This window comes from Sus scrofa, chromosome 17 (genome assembly GCF_054392235.1).
Source record: "Sus scrofa isolate SSC_HxYL_T2T_F1_AM1 chromosome 17, Sscrofa_HxYL_maternal_Yorkshire_Landrace_v2.0, whole genome shotgun sequence".
NCBI lineage: Eukaryota > Metazoa > Chordata > Mammalia > Artiodactyla > Suidae > Sus > Sus scrofa.
This window is the reverse complement of record NC_139399.1, coordinates 29,189,553-29,212,039: the sequence shown is the minus strand read 5'-3', so window position 1 is coordinate 29,212,039 and position 22,487 is coordinate 29,189,553. Positions and strand designations below refer to the sequence as shown.

The 22,487-nt window shown below is 42.8% G+C and overlaps 1 protein-coding gene across 1 annotated transcript in view; it reads right to left on the bottom strand.

The window, feature by feature from the left end:
* SPTLC3 (serine palmitoyltransferase long chain base subunit 3) overlaps nt 1-22,487 on the bottom strand; it is a 132,649-nt gene that overhangs the window by 8,805 nt on the left and 101,357 nt on the right. The window contains exons 10-11 of the mRNA XM_003134257.5: nt 7,342-7,477; nt 523-655 (exon numbers count right to left, since the gene is read on the bottom strand). Coding sequence (XP_003134305.1) covers nt 523-655; nt 7,342-7,477 — 269 coding nt within the window. The remainder of the gene's footprint in view (nt 1-522; nt 656-7,341; nt 7,478-22,487) is intronic.

Here is a 22,487-nt window from a genome sequence, read left to right as displayed (position 1 = left end):
CCACAGCTCACAGCAACGCCGGAACCTTGACCCACTGAGCAAGGCCAGGGATTGAACCTGCAACCTCATGGTTCCTAGTCGGATTCGTTAACCACTGCGCCACGACGGGAACTCCCTAGTGTTGTTTTCTTAAGCCATCCAAGAGAAACTCAGGAAAGCTCAAGTGAGCTCAATAAAACAATGTGCTCAGGAGTTTCCAATGTGGCTCAGCCAGTTAAGAACCCGACATAGTATCCATAAGAATGCAAGGTTCGATCCTTGGCCTCACTCAGTGGGTTAAGGATCTGGTGTTGCCGCCAGCTGTGGTATAGGTCGAAGACATGGCTTGGATCTGGTGTTGTTGTGGCTGTGTCGTAGGCCGGCAATTGCAGCTCCCATTCAACCCTTAGCCTGAGAATTTCCATATGTTGTGGGTATGGCCATAAAAATAAAATAAAATAAAATAAAACAAAAAACAAACAAAAAACCAAAAAACATGCTCAGAAACCGAGGACCCAGTCCTGCTGCTTCTGTGATACTCACCTTGTCTAACATCTCCCGTGTATGTGTCGCTGAAATGCAAAACCGAGCCCGGGCTTCCGCGAGGGGAGTGGCTGGAAATCCAACGACCACCACACCGATTTTATATCTATTCAATAGATGCCTTGCAAAAGCCCTAAGGGGAAGGTGAAAAAGGAGGTTAACTGAGAGATGACAAAATTACACAGGGGAAAAAAAGGAATATAGCTAGTTTTACTTTTTTAAAAAATAGCAAGTAGGAGATGGTTAAAATAATGGAACTCCTGTCAAGGAGTTGTGGCCACAAGGAAATGTGGCCACCAGTCCCTTGATGGCACCCACAACTGAGTATATTGTGGGGCCTGGCACACTTATTAGACAATTGCACGTACAGTCTTTGACACTGAGCAAAAAATGCTGATACACGTGACCCTGGTTATACAAGTGTGTACACATGTTACATCTTTTGTCTGCAGGCTTTCTAAGGAATAAAAAAGCCATAACACAATGCAATTACATAAAGAAAGAAATCTATTAGATGCAAACTTTTATATGCTTTAAAAACTTTTTGGGAGGTCTTTTTAGGGCTGCACTCGTGGCATATGGAGGTTCCCAGGCTAGGGATTGAATTGCAGCTGTAGCCACTGACCCACACCACAGCCACAGCAATGCCAAATCTGAGCCTTGTCTGCAACCTACACCACAGCTCATGGGAACACTGAATGGATCCTTAACCCACTGAGCAAGGCCAGGATTCAACCTGCATCATCATGGATGCTAGTCAGATTGGTTTCCGCAGAGCCACAACAGGAACTCCTTCTTTAAAAACTTAGTGCCAATAACATGGTGTGGAAATTTTAAGGCTGTACTTCATGACTATAATTTTAGGACCAGCATCAGAGGGTCTGCTGGAGCCAACCCCAAGCCATGTTCTCACTCCACAGATAAAGGTCTAATTTTCCATCAAACCAAAGATAGGAAATAGCAAAAGTCTTCTCAATTTTTTATGTGTATGTTTGGGGATAATAAATTCATTGGCTGGATTATGGGGAAATGGGGGAGTCAGGGAAAGAAATATGCACACACAGAGGTGGTGGATAGATTCAGCCAATAGGATATAGGTCATAGAACTACAAAGCTCTTTGATACAAAGTAAAACTCTTTAAAGCTATGATTTCTTCCATTTAACAGCTTCTAGCCTCTTTTTATCCCAGAGCTCATCTCAGTAACAATTCTAGCATATCATGCTTTCAAAGTCTGTAAAAGTCTTGTGCTAAGGTCCCAAGTCAGACACAGGCCTGCACCCCCAAATGAGTCTCCCCCCCCTTTGTGCTCTGTCACTCTGCAGGAATCCTTAATCAGTGGGAGGCTCTGCCTGCCAGAGAGGTAAACATCTCAGATCTGTTCTTAGCATTAAGAGGTGGCTGGTGTCTTAGTTTAGGCTGGGAGCTGACAGCACCGCAGAAACCTGCCAGTCACAGCTCAGGAAGAATCTTTGCCGCGAATGTGGAGAGGAAGGCCACTGGTCTTTTCTCTTCCCTCCCGTTCAGCTGTCTGCCTTTTGGTTGCAGAATGCAGGTCATCAAAGGAAGGGATGGAGATTGCAAGGACTACCGAACACATCCCTCCCTGGCCCCCTGGCTCGGGCAAGGCGAGATTCAGCCTTTGATTTGCACTGGGAAGGTTACGAGCAGAGGGAGCTTTCTAACCAAGGGAGCTTGAAAACAGGCCATTCTTTCTCTTTCTTGATCACCCTATGGAAGGCTGCCCACGGAACTACACAGGCTAAGAGTTGGTAATTGTTTGAGAAACAAGTTGAGTGCTTCTATTGCTGGAAGACAAACCACCTGACCCATGATCTCGGGCCAGTTTTCAGGACTCCCAAAAGGCCATTTTCGCTGTCTGCACTTTTCTCTTTGTACCAGAGGAAGTGAGTTTTGCCAAAGAATGTAGAGTGAAAGATATGACTGTTGATTCATTAGGCTGATCTGAGGCCTCCCCGGAGCACTTCTGAGTTTAAAACTTACACAACTAAACCTACCCTCCTTTAGTTAATGTCTGTGAGTGCCCCCAACATATAATGAACCTCTGGGTTTGTACTCCCCAAAGCAAATTAGAGCCAGCATAGGCTGGAATGAAACCTTGTGAATAATAATAATAAATAATAAAACATTAGCACTGCCTTGCATGTAGCATCACTGCCTTCTGAGCACCACCATCCCCCAAGGGTATGATGAGGCCTGTGGATGGAAAATGTAAACCTTGTACCAAATGGTAAATACAATACACTCTTGATAATTTAAGTAAATGTCTTCTGGGTGAAACCACATTATACAAAACTCCATAGAAGATTCCATGGTGGTACAGTTGCAACAGGACTTTGTTCAGAAGGATCCCTGGCTAGAGATAATATTTTCAATCTGTGGTAGGTGGCAATGCAGAGAAATCACAGTTCTTTAATAAAATCAAAGATTTTTTAAATGAGCAAATGAAAACAGTGCTCATCCACTGGCTTAGACAATTAAATCTGTTTCAAAAGCCTCTCTGCGTGTAAACTTTCCATTAAAGAAATAGCAGAGATGGAAACAAGAGCAGGCAGGAGGCAAGCTCCAGCCAGCAACTCCTGCCAACAATAGATAATATGACCTTTTGTAACTAACCTGTTCTAAGTTTCCTTAGACAACCCAAATAATGATATTTTTCTTTTTATAGTGATTAATGCCTTTTGATTCACCAATGATGACATTGAGGAGAGTTAAATTATACTCTGCATTGCTTTAATGAGATGTGTATTTTTCCCCTGTGGACAAAAACTTAAGAGGCTGTGTTGAGCACTGAAAAAAGAGCTTTGGTTTAGGAGTCGAATTCTGGGCTCTAGTACCTACAACATGAGTGATCCTGAGAAAGTAGTTTGACTTTAGTGTGTCTCAGGGTCTTCATCTGTAAACCAGGGCTGAGCACCCTACCTTCCATGGGTGATCACTGGGATTAAGAGCCTTCCTTGGGGAGTTCCCCTTGTAGCTCAGCGGGTTAAGAACCTGACTAGCATCCATGAGGATGCAGGTTTGATCCCTGGCCTCACTCAGTGGATCTGGCATTGCCTCCAGCTGCAGCATGGGTCGCAGATGGGGCTCAGATCCTGCATTGCTATGGCTGTGCAGTAGGCCAGCAGCTACAGCTCCAATTCGACCCCGGGGAACTTCCATATGCTGCAGGTGTGGCCCTAAGAAGAAAAAAAAAAAAAGCCTCCCTTAGCATTGAATTAACAGTCAGCAATATTGGCTTCTCCTTGAAACTATCTTACACTGGAAGGCACTCGTAGTTTGACACATCATCCAGGGTGCAACATAGCATAACTGATGCAGAACACAACAGAATCTTTTCCTGTCACTTTCCTGGAAGTTCTAAAGATTGCAATAATTATTTTGAAAAGCCTTACAACCATGATGACTCAATCTTACACACAGTTGAAACTAATAATAATCATCTTTGCAGTGGCAGTAGTAGTAGCAGTAATAATAATGGCTATCACTGAGTGCTTACAGTATACTAAGAACTACAGTAAGTGCTTTATATACATTATTAATACTATTAATAATAAAGAGCCAATATTGAGTAGCTCCCCTCCAAGAGGCAACATGCTAAATGCTGATAGACCTCGTCTTCAAATGATCTTATGAAAGAGCTCCTAGTCTATCCCATTTTCAATATGAAACAAATAGGGCTTTAGAAGGTTGTCTGACTTGTCCTAGATCCTCTAGCTAAGATGACATGGGGTCAAAATTCTTTTTCATTCCAAACATCTCAATATACCCTAGAGCATATCTTTTCCAGGAAATTCCCTCTCAGGTTTATTTTCATTTTTCACACTGGCTTTGTCTAGTCCGGACTCCTGGCATATAAAGGAGGAGGGGAACTCTCTTTCTTGTTCTGTTATCATGTGGCTGAATTCTTGCATTGAAATGCATTTGTTTTCATTCTTCATGGACTTTTCTCATTGGATGGACTCATTTTCCCAGCCTATTACGATTCTCATTCCGGAGTTCCCGTCGTGGCTTAGTGGTTAACGAATCTAACTAGGAACCATGAGGTTGTGGATTCGATCCCTGGCCTCACTCAGTGGGTTAAGGATCTGGCGTTGCCGTGAGGTGTGGTGTAGGTCACAGATGCGGCTCAGATACCTCGTTGCTGAGGCTCTGGTGTAGGCTACCAGCTATAGCTCTGATTCGACCCCTAGCCTGGGAATCTCCATAGCCATGGGTGTGGCCCTAGAAAAAAAAAAGACAAAATAAATATATAAATAAAATAAGAGTCTCATCCCAGCTTCCATCCTCCAAGTAGGAACTATCCAGTACACTTCCTTGCTACCATCCCTCCATGCAGTACACTTGACACTCTAATAAAAAATGACACAGGTTTACTTCTAGTGTCTTCATTTGGGCTAATCATAAAATATTAGATAGGCATGGGATAAGTGTGGTGTCAGAACACACCATTTCCCCAACCACTCTGACTAAACATGGGTGTTCTTTTAAGTTATCCAAGATCAGATCATAAGGAGTTTCAGGTCATCTTTCACTTGGAATCACCATTGTCACCTCTCCCTGTAATTAGCACAGAAGAGTATCCCATGGCATTTCTGAAGCACACTATCTTTTCAGCCACTTGACCCAGAACCATGAACAAAAAGCTGAGGGGTGAGAGATTGTATTGCACAAGGCAACTCATGTGTGTATTTTAACTGCTTGTTATTTTGCTGTGTTGAAATGACAGAAGAGTGTACTCCAAAGAATCAATCTTTGGGGGACATGTGACGTTTCCACCCATCATGAGCTTTCAACTAATAGCCCCAGAACTAATCCTCTGCCAGTCTATTTAGACCAAAAGAATCGAACAGAAAGTTCCAACAATTGGGTTGTGTTAAAAGGCATCTAGAATCTGATAAACATATGCTGAAAATTACTTTCTACCATGTGCTTGGTCAGACATGCACATCTGAGCTTTAGAAAGGATTTTAATTAACTTCCTCTTAATAACAGATGAGTTATTAATGAGTCTCCAGTGGACTGGAGAATGGCTTACGTGTACATCATCTATGCCATACTGTGAAAAAGTCATTATTTTTTTCTCTTTCTCCAGTTGTTACTAATGCTCAATTTCAGAGCTGCAATCAGTGGAAAACAACCCCAAACTGGCCTGCGGGAGAGGCCTTAGAATTTGGTGCTAAGAGCAAGAGCTTTGGAGTGAAGCCTAGGTTTGGGTTTGCCTCCTGGTTTTTCTACTGTTTGAACTGCATGACTTTGGAAAACTATTTAACTATTCTCAGCCTCAGTTTCTCCACACTTAAATCTGCTCTGTGTGTGTGTGTGTTTGTGTGTGTGTGTGTGTGTGTGTGTGTTGCAAACAAAGTGTTTATTAAGAGAGGCGAGAGGGAAGATAGGTGTGAAGAAAGCATAGGCAGGCTCTGGTTGGGGGCAGTAGAGAGCGAAAGAGACAGAGACAGAAAGAAAAAGAGCAAGAGAGGAAGAGAGCGACACATGCTTTGGAGGGGATTTAAATCACTTGTATGGGGCAGTCCTTCCAGACTTCCTCTGGCCAATCATCTTGCTTTGTCTGGCCTTGAGCCCACATCTCTGACTCAGGGCCCTCCCCTGCATGCGCATCTTTTAGCCAAGATGGGTTCTAGCACTAGGGTCTCTGGGAAGTTGGCAGGATGAATAACAGTCTAGTGCCCATCCCTTCCCTGTCCCCTGAGGAGTCTTTCTGCCACTGTGTAGTTCTGGAGGTCTCCTTGACCTCAATAACAAGGACTAGGTGGTCTCAGAGTCCCCATTGTGGCTTAGTGGGTTAAAAACCTGACCAGTATCTATGAGAATGCTGGTTTGATCCTGGGCTTTGCTCAGTGGGTTAAGGATCCAGCATTGCTGCAAGCTGTGGTGTAGGTTGCAGATGTAGCTCCAATTCAACCCTTAGCCCAGGAACTTTCATATGCTATAGGTGTGGCCTTAAAAGAAAAAAAAAAAAAGGAAAAGAGAAATAGGTGGTCTCTATCTTTTAATCCAAGCAAGATGCAGTTCCTCCTCCTGCCATAATCTTTTTTTTTTTTTTTTTTGCTTTTTAGGGCTGCACCTGCAGTATATGGAGATTCCCAGGCTAGGGGTGGAATCAGAGCTAAGCTGCCAGCATACACCACCGCCACAGCAACACAGGATCCAAGCCACGTCTGCCGACTACACCACAGCTCATGGCAACACCAGACCCTAAGCCCATTGAGCAAGGCCAGGGATTGAACCCACAACCTCATGGTTCCTAGTTGGATTCATTTCCACTGTGCCACTATGGGAACTCCCATAATCTTTAATTAGAAGTATCTGTCTAGGGGACAGATACTTCAAGCTGCCTTTTTTTGAGGATGGCCATGAGAGTTCAATGGGACAAAGTAGAAGAAAGCACAGAGCCTGATAGTGTTGATTTGAATGTTGGGAGAGATGGCCTTTTGGAGTTCTCCTTGAGACAGATCTTGGGGCAGGAAGTGATATAGGATCATCCTTAATTTACAGATGAGACCTTGGTAGGGGTGGGGGTGGGGTGGTAAGTGACTCCCCCTAATTCACAGAACTTGGAAGTCAGGGTGCTCTCTACCCATAAGACCTGTGAAAAAGCCTTGCTGATGGACTGGAGGTGGCTTCTGAGAAGCTGGACAAGTGAATTCTGAGCTCAGCACCACGCTCAAAGTGCATAAGTAGCACCTGTGCTGAAGGAGCCGCCTGGTGTCAGAACTCCCAACTCTGTCAAATGACCTTGGGCCTGAGGTGTTCTTCTGAGAGACTGCTGGATACTCACGCCACTTTAGCAGGCATGTAAAGGAGCAGGGGGACAACAGGAGATGCCTCATTGCCATAGATGATGAATCCCAGTTGGCTCAGTCTCTGTCTGAAGTATCTTGTGTTTTTTGCAAGTTGTTGTACTCTCTGCAACCCTGAAAGGAGACAGGCATGAAACCCATCAATTCCCACCTGGAAAAGGGAAGCAAAAGTCAGACTGTCTTGGCAAGTGTTCCTAAATCTTTATGCAGGCTTGCATATTAATGGCTGGAAGAGGGTCAGAGTAGGGTGGGACATATCTTCTGGTGAGCAGTGTGGGCACTGATGCTGGGACATGCCCTAAGCCTGAAAAGCAGGGTCCAGAGGGGATGGTGTTGCTAGGTTCTGCTTGCAGCTGAAGCCAGGCCAGGCTGCAGAGTGGGAGGGGAGTAGGAAGGGTGTCCAGCAAGAAGAAAGGAGATAAACTATCATTTACTAGATGCCTACTGTATGTGGGTTCTGCACTAAGTACTATAAACCTGTTAGATCAGAAGGGAGTATGACATCTCTCTCTCTCTCTCTCCATCCCATACCAGTGGTTGGTTGAGGCTTTTTAGCCAAGTTGAAATGGCCCATTAAGTTGCCCCTCATCTAGGTCTCTTTTCAAAGAACATGCCAACCAATCTGAGTTTAAAAGGGTAGCACATCCCTGGACAAAATAGATCCAGCAGAGACCAGGGTTGTTTTGTGAGGTATCTGGCATATAGAGTAATAGCGGGAGGGGAAGAGGGGGACCTCTGCTTTCCCCAGGCATAAAAATGACAGTGTTGGCCCCCAGCAGAAGGTACAGCAAGATACATGTTTCCATTTAGAGGTTATTGATGCTTTAGCTCAAAAGCTTGGCTTTTGTCCCAAGGGTGGGTCCCAGTGTGGAAGTCACACACATTATGAGATGACCAAAAGGAACTGAAGACCAGAAAGAGTTCTGGAGACCTCTGTCTATTCAGTTCTGCCTCTAATAAGGTAATGAGTAAACTAGCCAAAGCTAGAGTGCTCAATAAGGAGGATGGAATAGGATTGGATATTTAAGTTCTCTAGAAATCAGTCCAGTGTTTGCATTTGATGCAAATTGCTATTCAGCAGGAATTTTGCTGATACAGTTGACCTCCATTCTGATTGATCAGGCATCCATTCAAACTGATCATCTCTTACTCTACCAGTTATTCAATATTTTGAACATCACCCCTGGGTATTTGTAACTATTTAGAATGGAAAATGGATAAAAATTTCAGTAGCTATGTCAATCATGGTATTCTAGTTTCTTATTGAAGAACTGCCTTGACAAGAGTGGAGCAGTGTGTATCTCCTGTTCAGCATCCTTCCTCCAGGGGACCATGATGTTCAGGTAGAGTTGGTCTATCTTTCCTCTTTGCTATAGGGGTAATATGTGACCAGGGTCTGGCCTGTTGTAATACTTCATGCCCCTGATAATTAGCTCAATGATGGAACACAACCTGTCATTCAGATATACTGAGGAAGGAAGAAATGTAAAAACGAGGTCATCTTAAAGCTGCATCATTGCCACCTTAGAGAGGAAACCCACTTGAGAATGATGTTTCCTCAGAAGAAAAGAAAGCCAAGGCACAAGACAGCAGAATCTTTTTTTTTTTTTTTTTTTTTTTTTTTTTTGCTTTTTAGGGCTGCACCCATGGCATGTGGAAGTTCCCAAGCTAGGGGTCAAACTGGAGCTGCAGCTGCAGCTGCAGCTGCCAGCCTACTCCACAGCCACAGCAGTGAAGGATCTGAGCCACATCTGCAACCTGTAACACCATTTGTGGCAATGCCGGATCCCTGACCCACTGAGAAAAACCAGGGACTGAACCTGCATCCTCATGGATACTTGCTTCTTTCTTAAGCTACTTTGAGCTGAATTTATACTACTTACAACCAAATGTATCCTGGCCACTAATCCAGGTGGGCAATAAATGTATGAGGTGACCTCTAAGGAGAAGAATAATATCAAGAGTAATAATTGTAGCTCACAAATATATAATGTCAACTTTGTTACAAGCACTTGACATTCAATGGTTTATTAGTCCTCACAACAACTAGGTTGAGGTAGATGCTGTAATTTCATGTTATACATGAAGAGGAGGCAAGTCACATAGCATGGCCAGACTTTGAACCTAGGTAGTTGGGCTCTGGAATCTGTGCCATTAACCCCCTACCTTATGGTCCTCTGTCCAGTAGAAGTGATTGATGATGTCCACCTACATAATGGATGGTGGCCATCTCTTCTCCTCAAGCTCAGTAAAACTCACTTCCAACAGCTGTTATAGTCATTGTTACACCACATTTTTCTAGTATAGGCAGTTGAGTGGTTGAGGGCTGGACAAGATTTTGACAACCTCACTTTGTAAGAGCATAGTGTGCAGCATCAAGGACTAGAGTCTAGGGCCGGCCAGAGAGAAGACTAGTGAACCCCTTACTTCAGGTGTGGGGCCCTGAAGGGCTGCCCCCAAGTATTAAGGATGAACAAGTATTAGGCAGCCCTTACCCTTACCAGGTATTTTTAATCTAATCATATGACATTTTTTCCTAGGTTCCATCAATCCCCAAATACTTTAGCTCTTCCTTTGAGAGTTTTACTTTGTTCATCGGATCTAAATGCACTTGACTTCTGCAACATCTTAAATTGTTAACAGCACATGCCAAGGAATAGAGATTTGGTTGAGGGCAACACCAACCAAGGAGGAGGTTGAATGCTTAAACTCTCCCTGTTTCTTTTCCACTTAATCCTACCTATCCAGCAAGATACCTCCCCAACCCTATAAGTTCTTAGCAATCATATTGTGATGGAGAAGGTATCTGGTTTTATTGTACTTTCTCAAGAAAGCTGCTCTCTCAACCAAGCTAGCCACAATCCATGCATGGAGGACACACTTGACCTAAGAGAAGTTCATGTGATATTGGCCAGGGAGCCATGAGTTGGTCTATCATAAGAAGTTTGGCAAAGAGATAATAAATATGAATTAAACCAAGAAGGCTGTCTTACTGGTAGAGTGTGAAGGGAAAAAATTTGGAGAGAACCAGAAAGTGGCAGACAACTAGAAATTGAGGGGCATTGAGAGAAAAGCTTATTATCCATATCTGTGAGACAGATGAAGCCATTTGTCAATAGAAGCTATGGTAGCCCAGGAATAAGAGAGGCAGGCAGTGCAAGGTCATTCAGTAGCAATAGAAGGAGAAGAAACAGGGACGAGATTATAGTCCATGGGGGAGGCAGACATTAATCAAATAATTACACAAATGAATGTAAAATTACAATTCTGATGGGTAAAGAATGCTAAGTGGTATTAGGAGAGTCCATAGTGATGATTGAGCTGATATCTGAAGGATGGACATATGTCAACAGATAAAGAATGAGAGGGGAGAATTCTTGGCATGGGGAACAGGTGTAATGGTTTGTAGAAACCCAGAGAGGTTGAGAACCAGTGAGATATGGTTGAGGGTGGAGCAAAGTAAGAAGGAACAATGAATAGATTGTCTAAAAAAACCAGGAGTACAAGGATTGGAGAATCCAACATTGAATGGTTAGTAAGAGGAGGATGAGCTTAAAAGGGAGACAGGTAGATGGGATTAAGATGGAGGAATAGAGGGACTGGAGCTCAACTTCTCTCCTAAAAACAGCAAAATTTACAACTACATGCTGAGCAATCTTAAACCAAACAGACCAGAAACTTTCAAAAAGATACCCTACTCCAGAAGACAAAGAGGAGGCCACATCAAGAGGTAGGTGGTGTGATTACGTGATATAGGCAAACCCATACCTCCCGGGTGGGAAGCCCCACAGACCGGAAAGTAACTGGTTTACAGAGACTCACCTACAGGACTGAGAGTTCTGAGCCCTACATCAAACTCCCATGTGTGGGGATCTGGCACTGGGAGAAAGAGCCCCAGAGCATCTGGCATTGAAGGCCAGTGGGTTTGTGCTCAGGAGCTCCATGGGACTGGGAGAAATGGAGACCCCATTCTTAAAAGGTGCACACAGACTTTCATGTGCACTGGGTCCCAGGGCAAAGCAAAGTCTCCATAGGAATCTGGGTCAAACCTGACTGCAGTTCTTGGAGGACATCCTGAGAAAAATGGGTGAATGTGGCTTGTTGTGGAGGAAGGACATTGGAAGAAAAAGCTCTCAGGAATATTGAGCAGCATGCCTTTCCCTGGAGGTAGCCATTTTGGGAAAATCTGGCCCCACCCATCAGCACTGAGAAGCCCCAGGCAAAACAACAATCCAGGTGGGATCACAGCCCCACCCATCAGTAAACAGGCTGCCTAAAGACCCCCAGGCACAGAGCCTCCTCTAATTCCATCCAAAGGTAAAGTCCCACCCACCAGAAGGATAGGAATCAGCTCCACCTACCAGTGGGCAGGCATCAGTCCCTCCCACCAGGAAGCCTACAGCAAGCCCCCATACCAACTTCAGCCATGAGGGGGGCAGACACCATAAGTAAGAGAGGCTATAGTTCTATTATCTGTAAAAAGGTCACCACACCAAAAACCTATAAAAATGAAAAGACAGAGAACTATAACTCAGATGAGGGAGAAAGAAAAAAAACCCAGAAAAACAGCTAAGTGATCAGGATATTCTCAGCCTCCAGGAAAAAGACTTTAGACTGTTGATGCTGAAGATGATGGGAGACATTGGAAATAAACTGGAGGCAAAGATGGGTAATTTACAGGAAACACTGAACAAAGAGATACAAGATATCAAACTTAAACAAGAAGAGATGCAAAATACAATAACTAAAATAAAAATTCACTAGAAGCAGCTAACAGCAGAATACAGGAGGCAGAAGAATGAATAAGTGAGGTGGAGGACAGATTAGTGGAAATTACGGATGTGGAACAGAAAAGAGAAAAAAGATTGAAAACAAATGAGGAGAGTTTCAAAGAACTCTGGGACAACTTAAACGCAGCAACATCCATATTGTAGGGGTGCCAGAAGGAGAAGAGAGAGAGAAAAGGACAGAAAAAATATTTGAAGACATAATAACCAAAAATTTCCCTAATATGGGAAAGGAACCACTCACTCAAATCCAGGAAGCACAACGAGTACCATATAAAATAAACCCAAGGAGGAACACCCCAAGACACACATTAGTCAATCTGACCAGAATTAAAGACAAAGAGAAACTGTTGAAAGCAGCTAGGGAAAAGAAACAAATAACATACAAGGGAATCCTGATAAAGTTATCAGCAGATTTTTCAGCAGATACTCTGCAGGCCAGAAGGGAGTGGCATGATATACTTAACATGATGAAAGGAAAAAACCTCCAGCCAACATTACTTTACCCAGCAAGGCTCTCATTCAGATTTGGAGAAATCAAAAGCTTCACAGATAAGCAAAAGCTAAGAGAATTCAGCAACACTAAACCAGCTTTACAACAAATACTAAAGGAACTTCTCTAGGCAGAAAAGATAAGGCCACAACAGGAAACAAAAATACCACAAATGACAAGGCTCACCAGTAAAGGAATATATGCAGTAAATCATCCACACACAATTATGCCACAAAAATCAGAAATCATGAGAAGAGGTAGGTACAAATGTAGGACACTGGAGATGCACTTGCAATTAAGAGACCAACAACTTAAAACAATCTCATATATATATAGACTCATATCAAAACTTCAGAATAACTGCAAACCAAAAATCTACAATTGATACACAAACAAAGAAAAATCAACTCAAATACAACACTAAAGATTATCATCGAACCACAAGAGGAAGAACAAGAGAAGAAGGGAAGAAAAAAGAGCAACAAAAGCAAATCCAAAGCAATTAATAAAATGGCAATAAGAACATACATATCAATAATTACCTTAAATGTTCATGGACTAAACACCCCAACCAAAAGACATAGACTGGCTGAATGGATACAAAAACAAGATCCATATATATATGCTGTCTTTAAGAGACCCACTTCACTTCTAGGGACACATACAAATTGAAAGTGAGAGGATGGAAGAAAATATTCCATGTAAACGGGAATCAAAAGAAAGCTGGAGTAGCAATACTCATATCAAACAAAATAGACTTTAAAATGAAGAATATTTTAAGGGACAAGGAAGGTCATTACCTAATGATCCAAGGATCAATCCAAGAAGAAGATATAACAATTTTAAATATGTACGCACCCAACATAGGTTCACCACAATATGTAAGGCAACTGCTAACAACCTTAAAATGACAAATTGACAATAACACAATCATAGTGGGGGACTTTAACACCCCACTCGCAGCAATGGACAAATCATCCAGACAGAAAATCAATAAAGAAACACAGGCCCTGAATGAAGCATTAAACCAGATGGACTTAATAGATATTTATAGGACATTCCATCCAAAAGCAACAGAATACACATTCTTCTCAAGTGCACATGGAACATTCTCTAAGACTGATCATATCCTGGGCTACAAATCCAACCTTGGTAACTTTAATAAAATTGAAATCATATCAAGCATCTTTTCCAACCACAACGCTATACTACTGGAAATCAACAACAAGAAAAAAATTGCAAAAAACACAAACACGTGGAGACTAAACAACGTGCTACTAAACAACCAATGGATCACTGAAGAAATCAGAGGAAATTAAAAAATACCTAGAAGCAAATGACAACAAAGATACAACACTCCAAAACCTATGGGATGCAGCAAAAGCTGTTCTAAGAGGAAAGTTTATAGCAATACAAGCCCACCTCAGGATACAAGAAAAATCTCAAATAAACAAGCTAACTTTACATCTAAAGGAGCTAGAGAGAGAAGAACAGACAAGACCTAAAGTTAGTATAAGGAAAGAAATCATAAAGATCAGAGCAGAAATCAATGAAATAGAAACAAAGGAAACCATAGAAAAGATCAATGAAACAAAAAGCTAGTTCTTTGAAAAGATCAACAAAATTGATAAACCCTTAGCCAGACTTATCAAGAAAAAAAGAGAGAAGACTCAAATCAATAAAATTAGAAATGAAAAAGGAGAAGTAGCAACGGACGTCACAGATATAGAAAGGATCATAAGAGACTATTATATGCAACTATATACCAATAAAACAGAAAAACTAGAAGAAATGGAAAAATTCTTAGAAAGGTACAGTCTTTAAAGATGAAACCAAGATGAAAGAGAAAAGATGAATGGACCCACCACAAGCACTGAAATTGAAACTGTGATTAAAAAACTTCCAACAAACAAAATTCCAGGACCAGATGGCTTCACAGGAGAATTCTATCAAACATTTAGAGGAGAGCTAATACCTATCCTTCTGAAACTATTCCAAAAAATGGCTGTGGAAGGGATACTCCCAAACTCATTCTATGAGGCCACCATCAGCATGATACCAAAACCAGACAAAGATACCACAACAAAAGAAAACTACAGGCCAATTTCACTGACGAACATTGATGCAAAAATCCTCAACAAAATACTAGCAAACTGCATCCAACAATATATTAAAAGGATTGTACATCATGATCAAGTGGGATTTATCCTAGGGATGCAAGGGTTCTTCAATATCTGCAAATCAGTCAGTGTGATACACCACATTAACAAGCGGAAGGACAAAAACCATATGATCCTCTCAATAGACGCAGAAAAAGCCTTGGACAAAATCCAACACCCATTTCTGATAAAAACCCTTCAGAACATGGGCATAGAGGGAACCTACCTCAACATAATAAAGGCCATATATGACAAACCCACAGCTAACATCATTCTCAATGGTGAAAAGCTGAAAGAATTTCCGCTGAGATCAGGAACAAGACAAGGATGTCTGCTCTCACCACTACTCTTCAACATAGTTTTGGAAGTCCTAGCCACAGCCATCAGAGAAGTAAAAGAAATTAAAGGAATCCAAATTGGAAAGGAAGAAGTAAAACTATCACTACTTGCAGATGACATGATACTATACCTAGAGAATCCTAAAGACCCTACCAGAAAACTGTTAGAGCTCATTCATGAATTTGGCAAAGTTGCAAGATACAAAATTAATACACAGAAATCAACAGCATTTCTATACACTAGCAATGAAAGATCAGAAAGAGAAATTAGGGAAGCAATCCCATTTATCATCGCATCCAAAAGAATAAAATACCTAGACGTAAACCTCCCTAAAGAGATAAAAGACCTGTACTCTGAAAACTATGAGACACTGATGAAAGAAATCAAAGATGACACAAATAGATGGAAAGACAACACATGCTCTTGGACTGGAAGAGTTAATATTATCAAAATGACTATACTACCCAAGGCAATCTATAGATTCAATGCAATCCCTATCAAATTACCAAGGACACTTTTCACAGAACTTGAACAAAATATTTCAGAGTTTGTTTGGAAGCACAAAAGACCCACAATAGCCAAAGACATCCTGAAAAAGAAAAATAGGGCTGGAGGAATCAGGTTCCCTGTCTTCAGGCTATAATACAAAGCCACAGTTATCAAAACCATATGGCACTGGCACAAAGACAGAAATATAGATCAGTGGAACAGGATAGAAGACCCAGAGTTAAACCCATGCACCTACAGCCAACTAATCTATGACAAAGGAGGCAAGAATACAATGGAGAAAAGAAAGCCTGTTCAATAAGTGGTGCTAGGAAAACTGGACAGCCACATGGAAAAGAATGAAATTAGATCACTTCCTAACACCATGCACAAACATAAAGTCAAAATGGATTAAAGACCTAGATATAAGACCAGACACTATAAAACTCTTAGAGGAAAACATAGGACAAACCCTCTCTGACATAAATGACAGCAACATCTTCTCAGATCCACCTCTTATTGACAGTAAAAAAAAAAAAATAAACAAATAGGACTTAATTAAATTTAAAAGTTTCTGCACAGCAAAGGAAACCCTAAACAACACAAAAAGACAATCCACAGAATGGGAGAAAATCTTTGCAAATGAATTGACTGACAAGGAATTAATCTCCAAAATTTATAAACACCTCCTACAGCTCAATACCAAAAAAAAAAAAAAAGAAACAACCCCATCAAAAATGGGAAGAAGATCTAAACAGACAATTCTCCAAAGAAGAAATATGGATGGCCAAAAGACACATGAAAAGATGTTCAACATCACTCATTATTAGAGAAATGCAAATCAAAACCACCATGAGGTACCACCCTACACCAGCCAGAATGGCCATCATCAAAAAGTCTACAAACAATAAGTGCTAGAGAGGGTGTGGAGAAAAAGGAACCCTATTACACCATTGGTGGGATTGTAAATTGGTGCAACCACTGTAGAAAACAGTATGGAGGTTCTTCAGAAAACTAAAAATAGAACTACCATTTGATCCAGCAATCCCACTCCTGGGCATCTATCCAGAGAAAACCATGACTCGCAGAGACACATGTACTCCAATGTTCAGTGCAGCACTGTTTACAATAGCAAAAACATGGATAAAACCTAAACGTCCATCGACAGAGGAGTGGATCAAGAAGAGATGTTACATATACACAATGGAACATTACTCAGCCATTAAAAGGAAAGAAATAATGGCATTTGTAGCAACATGGATGGACCTAGAAATTATAATGCTAAGTGAAGTCAGCCATACAATGAGACACCAGCATCAAATGCTTTCACTGACATGTGGAGTCTGAAAAAAGGACAGACTGAACTTCTTTGCAGAACAGAAACTGACTCACAGATATTGAAAAACTTATGGTTTCCAAAGGAGACTGTTTGGGGAGTGGGGGGATGCGCTGGGGTTGTGGGATAGAAATCCTATAAAATTGGATTGTGGTGATCATTGTACAACTATAAATGTAATAAATTCGTTGAGTAATAAAAAATAAAAATAAACTTAAATATAAATATAAAAATAAATAAAAGGGAAACAGGTAGGAACAATTAGGGAGGGAGAAAATAAGTCAGAACTAGAGTTCATTGGAGTTATGAACATGGCAGTCCAGGATAACCTTTTCTTTGGGGTTCCTGCTTGGGACTTTTGGATTTAAAGAAACAGGTAATTACAAATACAGCTTACTTTAATTCATATGGGCTTTTAGTTCCCTACCTACCTCATTAAAAAAAGATAAGCCCTCTCTCCCAAAATTCCAGATTTGCAACATGCATACAACTAAGGGATTTTGAGAGATGTAGAACTATTTGCATAAATTTTGTTTCACAAACACATCTTCCTTTATGCTTAAAAAAAAAAAAGAACTGTGTGATGACATGCTGACGTGTCCTTTGGAAACTCATACATGTGGAGTTCCCATCATGGCACAGCAGCAAAGAATCCAACTAGGAACCATGAGGTCGTGGGTTCGATCCCTGGACTCGCTTATCCAGTCAAGGATCGGCGTTGCAGTGAGCTCTGATGTAGGTCGCAGATGTGGCTCGGATCTGGCATTGCTGTGGCTGTGGGGTAGGCCGTTGGCTACAGCTCTAATAGACCCCTAGGCCTAGAAACCTCCCTATGCCATGGATGTGGCCCTAAAAAGACAAAAAGACAAAAGAAAGAAGGAAAGAAAGAGAGAGAGAGAGAGAGAAAGAAAGGAAAAAAAGAAACTTGTACGTGTACAGAGAGCAACCTATTTGAAGACAACCATAGAAATGAGGGGGGGAAAATATGTGTCATTATTTTCCCCTAAAATTGCATCCATACATTGAGACTGTGTGTTTAGAAAGATGAAATATAGGAGTAGGGGGAATTTGAGGACTAGAGAAGGGAAAGAAAAGGGGCTGGAGTAAGACATTTTAAAGAAGGTGAGTCACACGAAGGCACCAATATACATCCCAGCCACCAAAATGTATTCCATATGGCTTGTTCCCTTGTGTGTTCAGCTCTTTTGTTGATTGTTAGCTGCACAATGAATTGATGACTTCATCAGGCTGGGTCTGATGATTCCTAAATGATTCCCCTCAAAGACTAGAAAGATTTCCTGGCCTGGAAGTGCATGAATGATTTAAATTGCTTTTCCCAATGGCATTATCTTTGCACTTGCCCATAATGATTCATTCATCATTGGGCTCCCCAGCTACTTAATTGGCCCCGTCTGTCCCCTCTGCCTTGATTAACCCAAGTAACTGGATCACCAGCTCATGTCATCACTTTACTGCTTCTAGATCCTTTGGAGAGTTGACCAAGCAGATTAGAATATCGATCCCAGGGACAGCTGACTTTTAAGAACTGAATGTTTTATTCTTGCCCAGTCTTTTCTGTCTTGGAACCGTTTAGCACAGCATGGCTGACAAGCCATTATGACACACTTCATGGTCACCATGTTTTCTCATATAGGGTCACTATAAATGCCTTTGGGGTCTTTTGAGTTGGCCAAGATACAGCTACTTTCAATTACTCTATTGCTCACTCTTAAAATTGGAAACATTCTCCTACTCTTGGAGGGCCTGGGGGCAGAGAGAAATTTGTACATATAAAACGCTACTCATCTAGACAGGATGTGAGTGATTTTATTAATTATGTCATGCTTTGAGATCTGTGTTTGAAGCGTGCTTTGTAAAAGTAGAAGAGACTTTTAGCACTTGTCCTTTTGTATGGGGAGGGCCATGCCAGGATGGCGTGGAGATTGGGCACTATAGTGACTTTCCCTTTGCAACACTAAAAACCCCTAATTAAATAGTTTCTGATCTTTGTTCCACTTATTACCTAGGAGACAGGGAAGGCCCAGCACAAATAAATAAGCAAGTGATCTGATCTCTTACGCAGAGCTTATGCAAGTGACTTATTTTGCCATATTCCGGGTTCTCTGGAAAACAAAAAGGCTTTGGAGTTAACTGGACTAGGAACCAAACTCCACGCGGACAACTTAAGGCTTTAAAACTTCAGTTTTGCCTGTGAAATAGAGATAAATAAGCTTATCTCACAGGAAGATTGGGAGATTTGGGAGGAATAAAGGAGTTATTGCAGGAACACGCTAAGTCCTGTGCCTGGGCCATAGGTACTTGAAAGGTTAGTTCCATTTTTCCGCTGGCAGTAGCTCTCGGAAGCCTCAGTGGTACCTCAGAAACACCTAGTGAGCTCAGCAAAGTTCTATGCCCAGTCTAAAGAAATCGGGGAGTTCCTGTCGTGGCTCAGGAGTTAACGAATCCGACTAGAAACCATGGAGTTGTGGGTTCCATCCCTGGCCTTGCTCAGTGGGTTAAGGATCCGGCGTTGCCATGAGCTGTGGTGTGGGTCACAGATGCGGCTTGGATCCCGCATTGCTGTGGCTCTGGTGTAGGCCGGTGGCTATAGCTCTGATTAGACCCCTGGCCTGGGAACCTCCATGTGCCATGGGTGCAGCCCTAGAAAAGACCAAAAGAAAAAAAGAAAGAAAGAAAGAAAGAAACAAATCAGGATCTCTGGGGATGAGACCAGGCATGAATTTGTTTCACAAGGTGCAGCCAAAGAGACTCAGAGATCTCAGAAACAGCTGTCATGGTTCACCACCATGGCCATGTGCAGCTGTTAGGGACCCCCAAGTGCTCCTTGGCTGGACATGGAATTAAGATGGTATATGTTCCAGCCTCTTGTTTGGCAGGATGACACCTCAGCAGTTACTGAGGTCTTGGGGTCTCCAGTAGTACATCTGTGGGGTGACTTGCTCCCCTGAGAGTGACTAACTCCACAGTATTCACTGGACTTGAGACCAACCCCAATGTCAAGCCCGCCCCTCTCACTCATAGCTCAACCCAGTGGGTAGCCATTCTACCCACCCGGATTTCTAGCTCTGCCTACTTAAGAGCTGGACTGGGTTTAGCCCTCTCTCCAATACTGTTAAAACAAAACCAGCTGGGGCAGGGGAAGGAAAACAAATAAAACACAAAGCATCCCACCCCAAAGCTGGACAGTCCCCTCCATAAAAACAATCGACTTGGTGTTTCCAAAAATATGCTTGGATCGACTCGGTCTTCAGTGGACCATTAGGAGCCCGGACAGCGAACACTCCCAGAATGACCTGTCAGAAGCTAAAGAAGGAAAAGTTCTTCTCCATCAAACCATGGGCAGGCAGAAAAAGGAGAAAGGCATTTCCCCCATTAGAGGGAGGGCAAGAGGTGGATTTGATGCATTTGTGAGCCAAGGGCAGAGCCACTCTCCATTTTCTGCAGACTTTGAAGGCTGACTCTCTAACAGAGGAGAGGTACATAGGCCCGGATGCCACAGAGGTGGAGGGCGGCGGGGGGCGGGGGACACTTCTGATTAATCCTCAGGCTTAAAAAGGCACGTGCAGAAATACACACCACCCTCCTTCCACCAGGGTATCCAGACTGGGACCTCAAACATGCTCCTAGGCATCGATGCTTGCGAAAGGTTGGTGGTGTTCTTTAGAGGAGTGAAGATTTTCCGTAAAACATGCCTCACAATTGAAGTCGATTTTTCGGAACAACCGAATTGATCCTAAAGAGTACTTGCAGTGGTCTGAGAAGGGCCCCCTCCCTTGCCTCCTTCCTCTTCTTTGTCTGATGCTCACCCTTATCCCACCCTCCCCCACCCCCTCACTCCTGCGACCTGGGGGAAGGGGCGGAGGGAGGCAGGGGCGGTCGTGGGGAGAGACCTTGGAGTAAAGTTTCAACCTGGCAGCAGGAACCCAGCGTCTGTTATTTTAAGCTCTGGACACCAGACAGGACATTTTGTTTTCAACTCACTCTGGGGCAGAGAGATCTCAGGAAAGATCAAGAGGCTAGAGAGCAGCAAGAATCCTAAGAATCACATTAGCAGTAACAAGCTTTCCAGTGGGATGGAGAAAACAGCACTGGGAGTTGGTTGGGGAGAGGAACACACATTTTTATCAGGCACTGAAGCACTCCCTTTTGATGTCCGGATTCCAAGGTTGAGGCATGATTTATAGCCACATTCACATGTTCCAAGAACTGTCCAGGCAGTTCAATTGTGCTCCTGTGTGGAACAGGGCACAGATCAGATTGAGCAGCAAGACAAACTGGATGTCAGCGGTGGATGGCTGTCTGCACTGGGGGCCCTCACCCAGCTGCCTCCACCTGCCCACCCCACTGCTCAAAGACACCCTTAGGGGCTTAATCCCCAAGGAGAGGTGAGAATGGACCTCTCCTCTGCACCCACTATGAGCCAGGGGCTGTGCTTCTGGGCCCCCTTCACAGATGAGGAAATGGAGGCTGGGAGATCATTATGCATTACCCAGCTAACCTGGACTCTGGCTCTGCCTATGAGTCTGTGAGTTATAAGCTCTTTGAACAAAGCTGGGAAACTCATTCTTATGAGCTATGAGCCCCATGATTCATGGATTCACACAGTTCACAAATGAAAAGAGCTCACTGTGCACAGAAGCCCGGCCACCTACTAAGGTGGGGACTGAGCCACCAGGGAACTCCTAAAAACATTTTTTTTTTTTTATAAAACAGACTTCCATGTACATTTCATTTGAAAAAAATCTGCGACTCAAAAATATCAAAAATCATTCATTTGGGAGTTCCTGTCGTGGCTCAGTGGTTAACGAAGCCGACTAGGAACCATGAGGTTGCGGGTTCAATCCCTGGCCTTGCTCAGTGGGTTAAGGATCCGGTGTTGCTGTGAACTGTGGTGTGGGTCACTGACACAGCTTGGATCTCGAATTGCTGTGGCTCTATTGTAGGCTGGTGGCTACAGCTCCGATTGGACCCCTAGCCTGGGAACCTCCATATGCCACAGGAGTGGCCCTAGAAAAGGCAAAAAGACCAAAAATAAAGAAAAAGAAAAAGAAAATCATTCATTTGAACCAAAGACTAGACTGACTGATTTGAATTTGCCCTCAAAGGCTGGGCTGCTGTGATCAATGGAAGTGACCTGTGGTGTCTAAAGCTAGTATGATTGTTCCTGTATCCTCCTCAGTTTTTGTTTCTTTGGTGCCCAGGACATGCCTTCTGGTATTTTCTTGTCTCCCCAAATGAAGTGTTCACCCGAATAAAAAAATTTTTGGTCTTTTGGGGGCTGCACCTGCAGCATATGGAAATTCCCAGGCTAGGTGTTGAATGGGAGCTGCAGCTGCCTGCCTATACCACAGCCACAGCAACTTGGGATCCGAGCCGCACCTGCAACCTACACCAGAGCTCACGGCAATGCTGGATCTTTAACCTACTCAGTGGAGCCAGGAATCAAACCTGCGTCTTCACGGATACTAGTTGGGTTCATTACCGCTGACCCATAATGGGAACT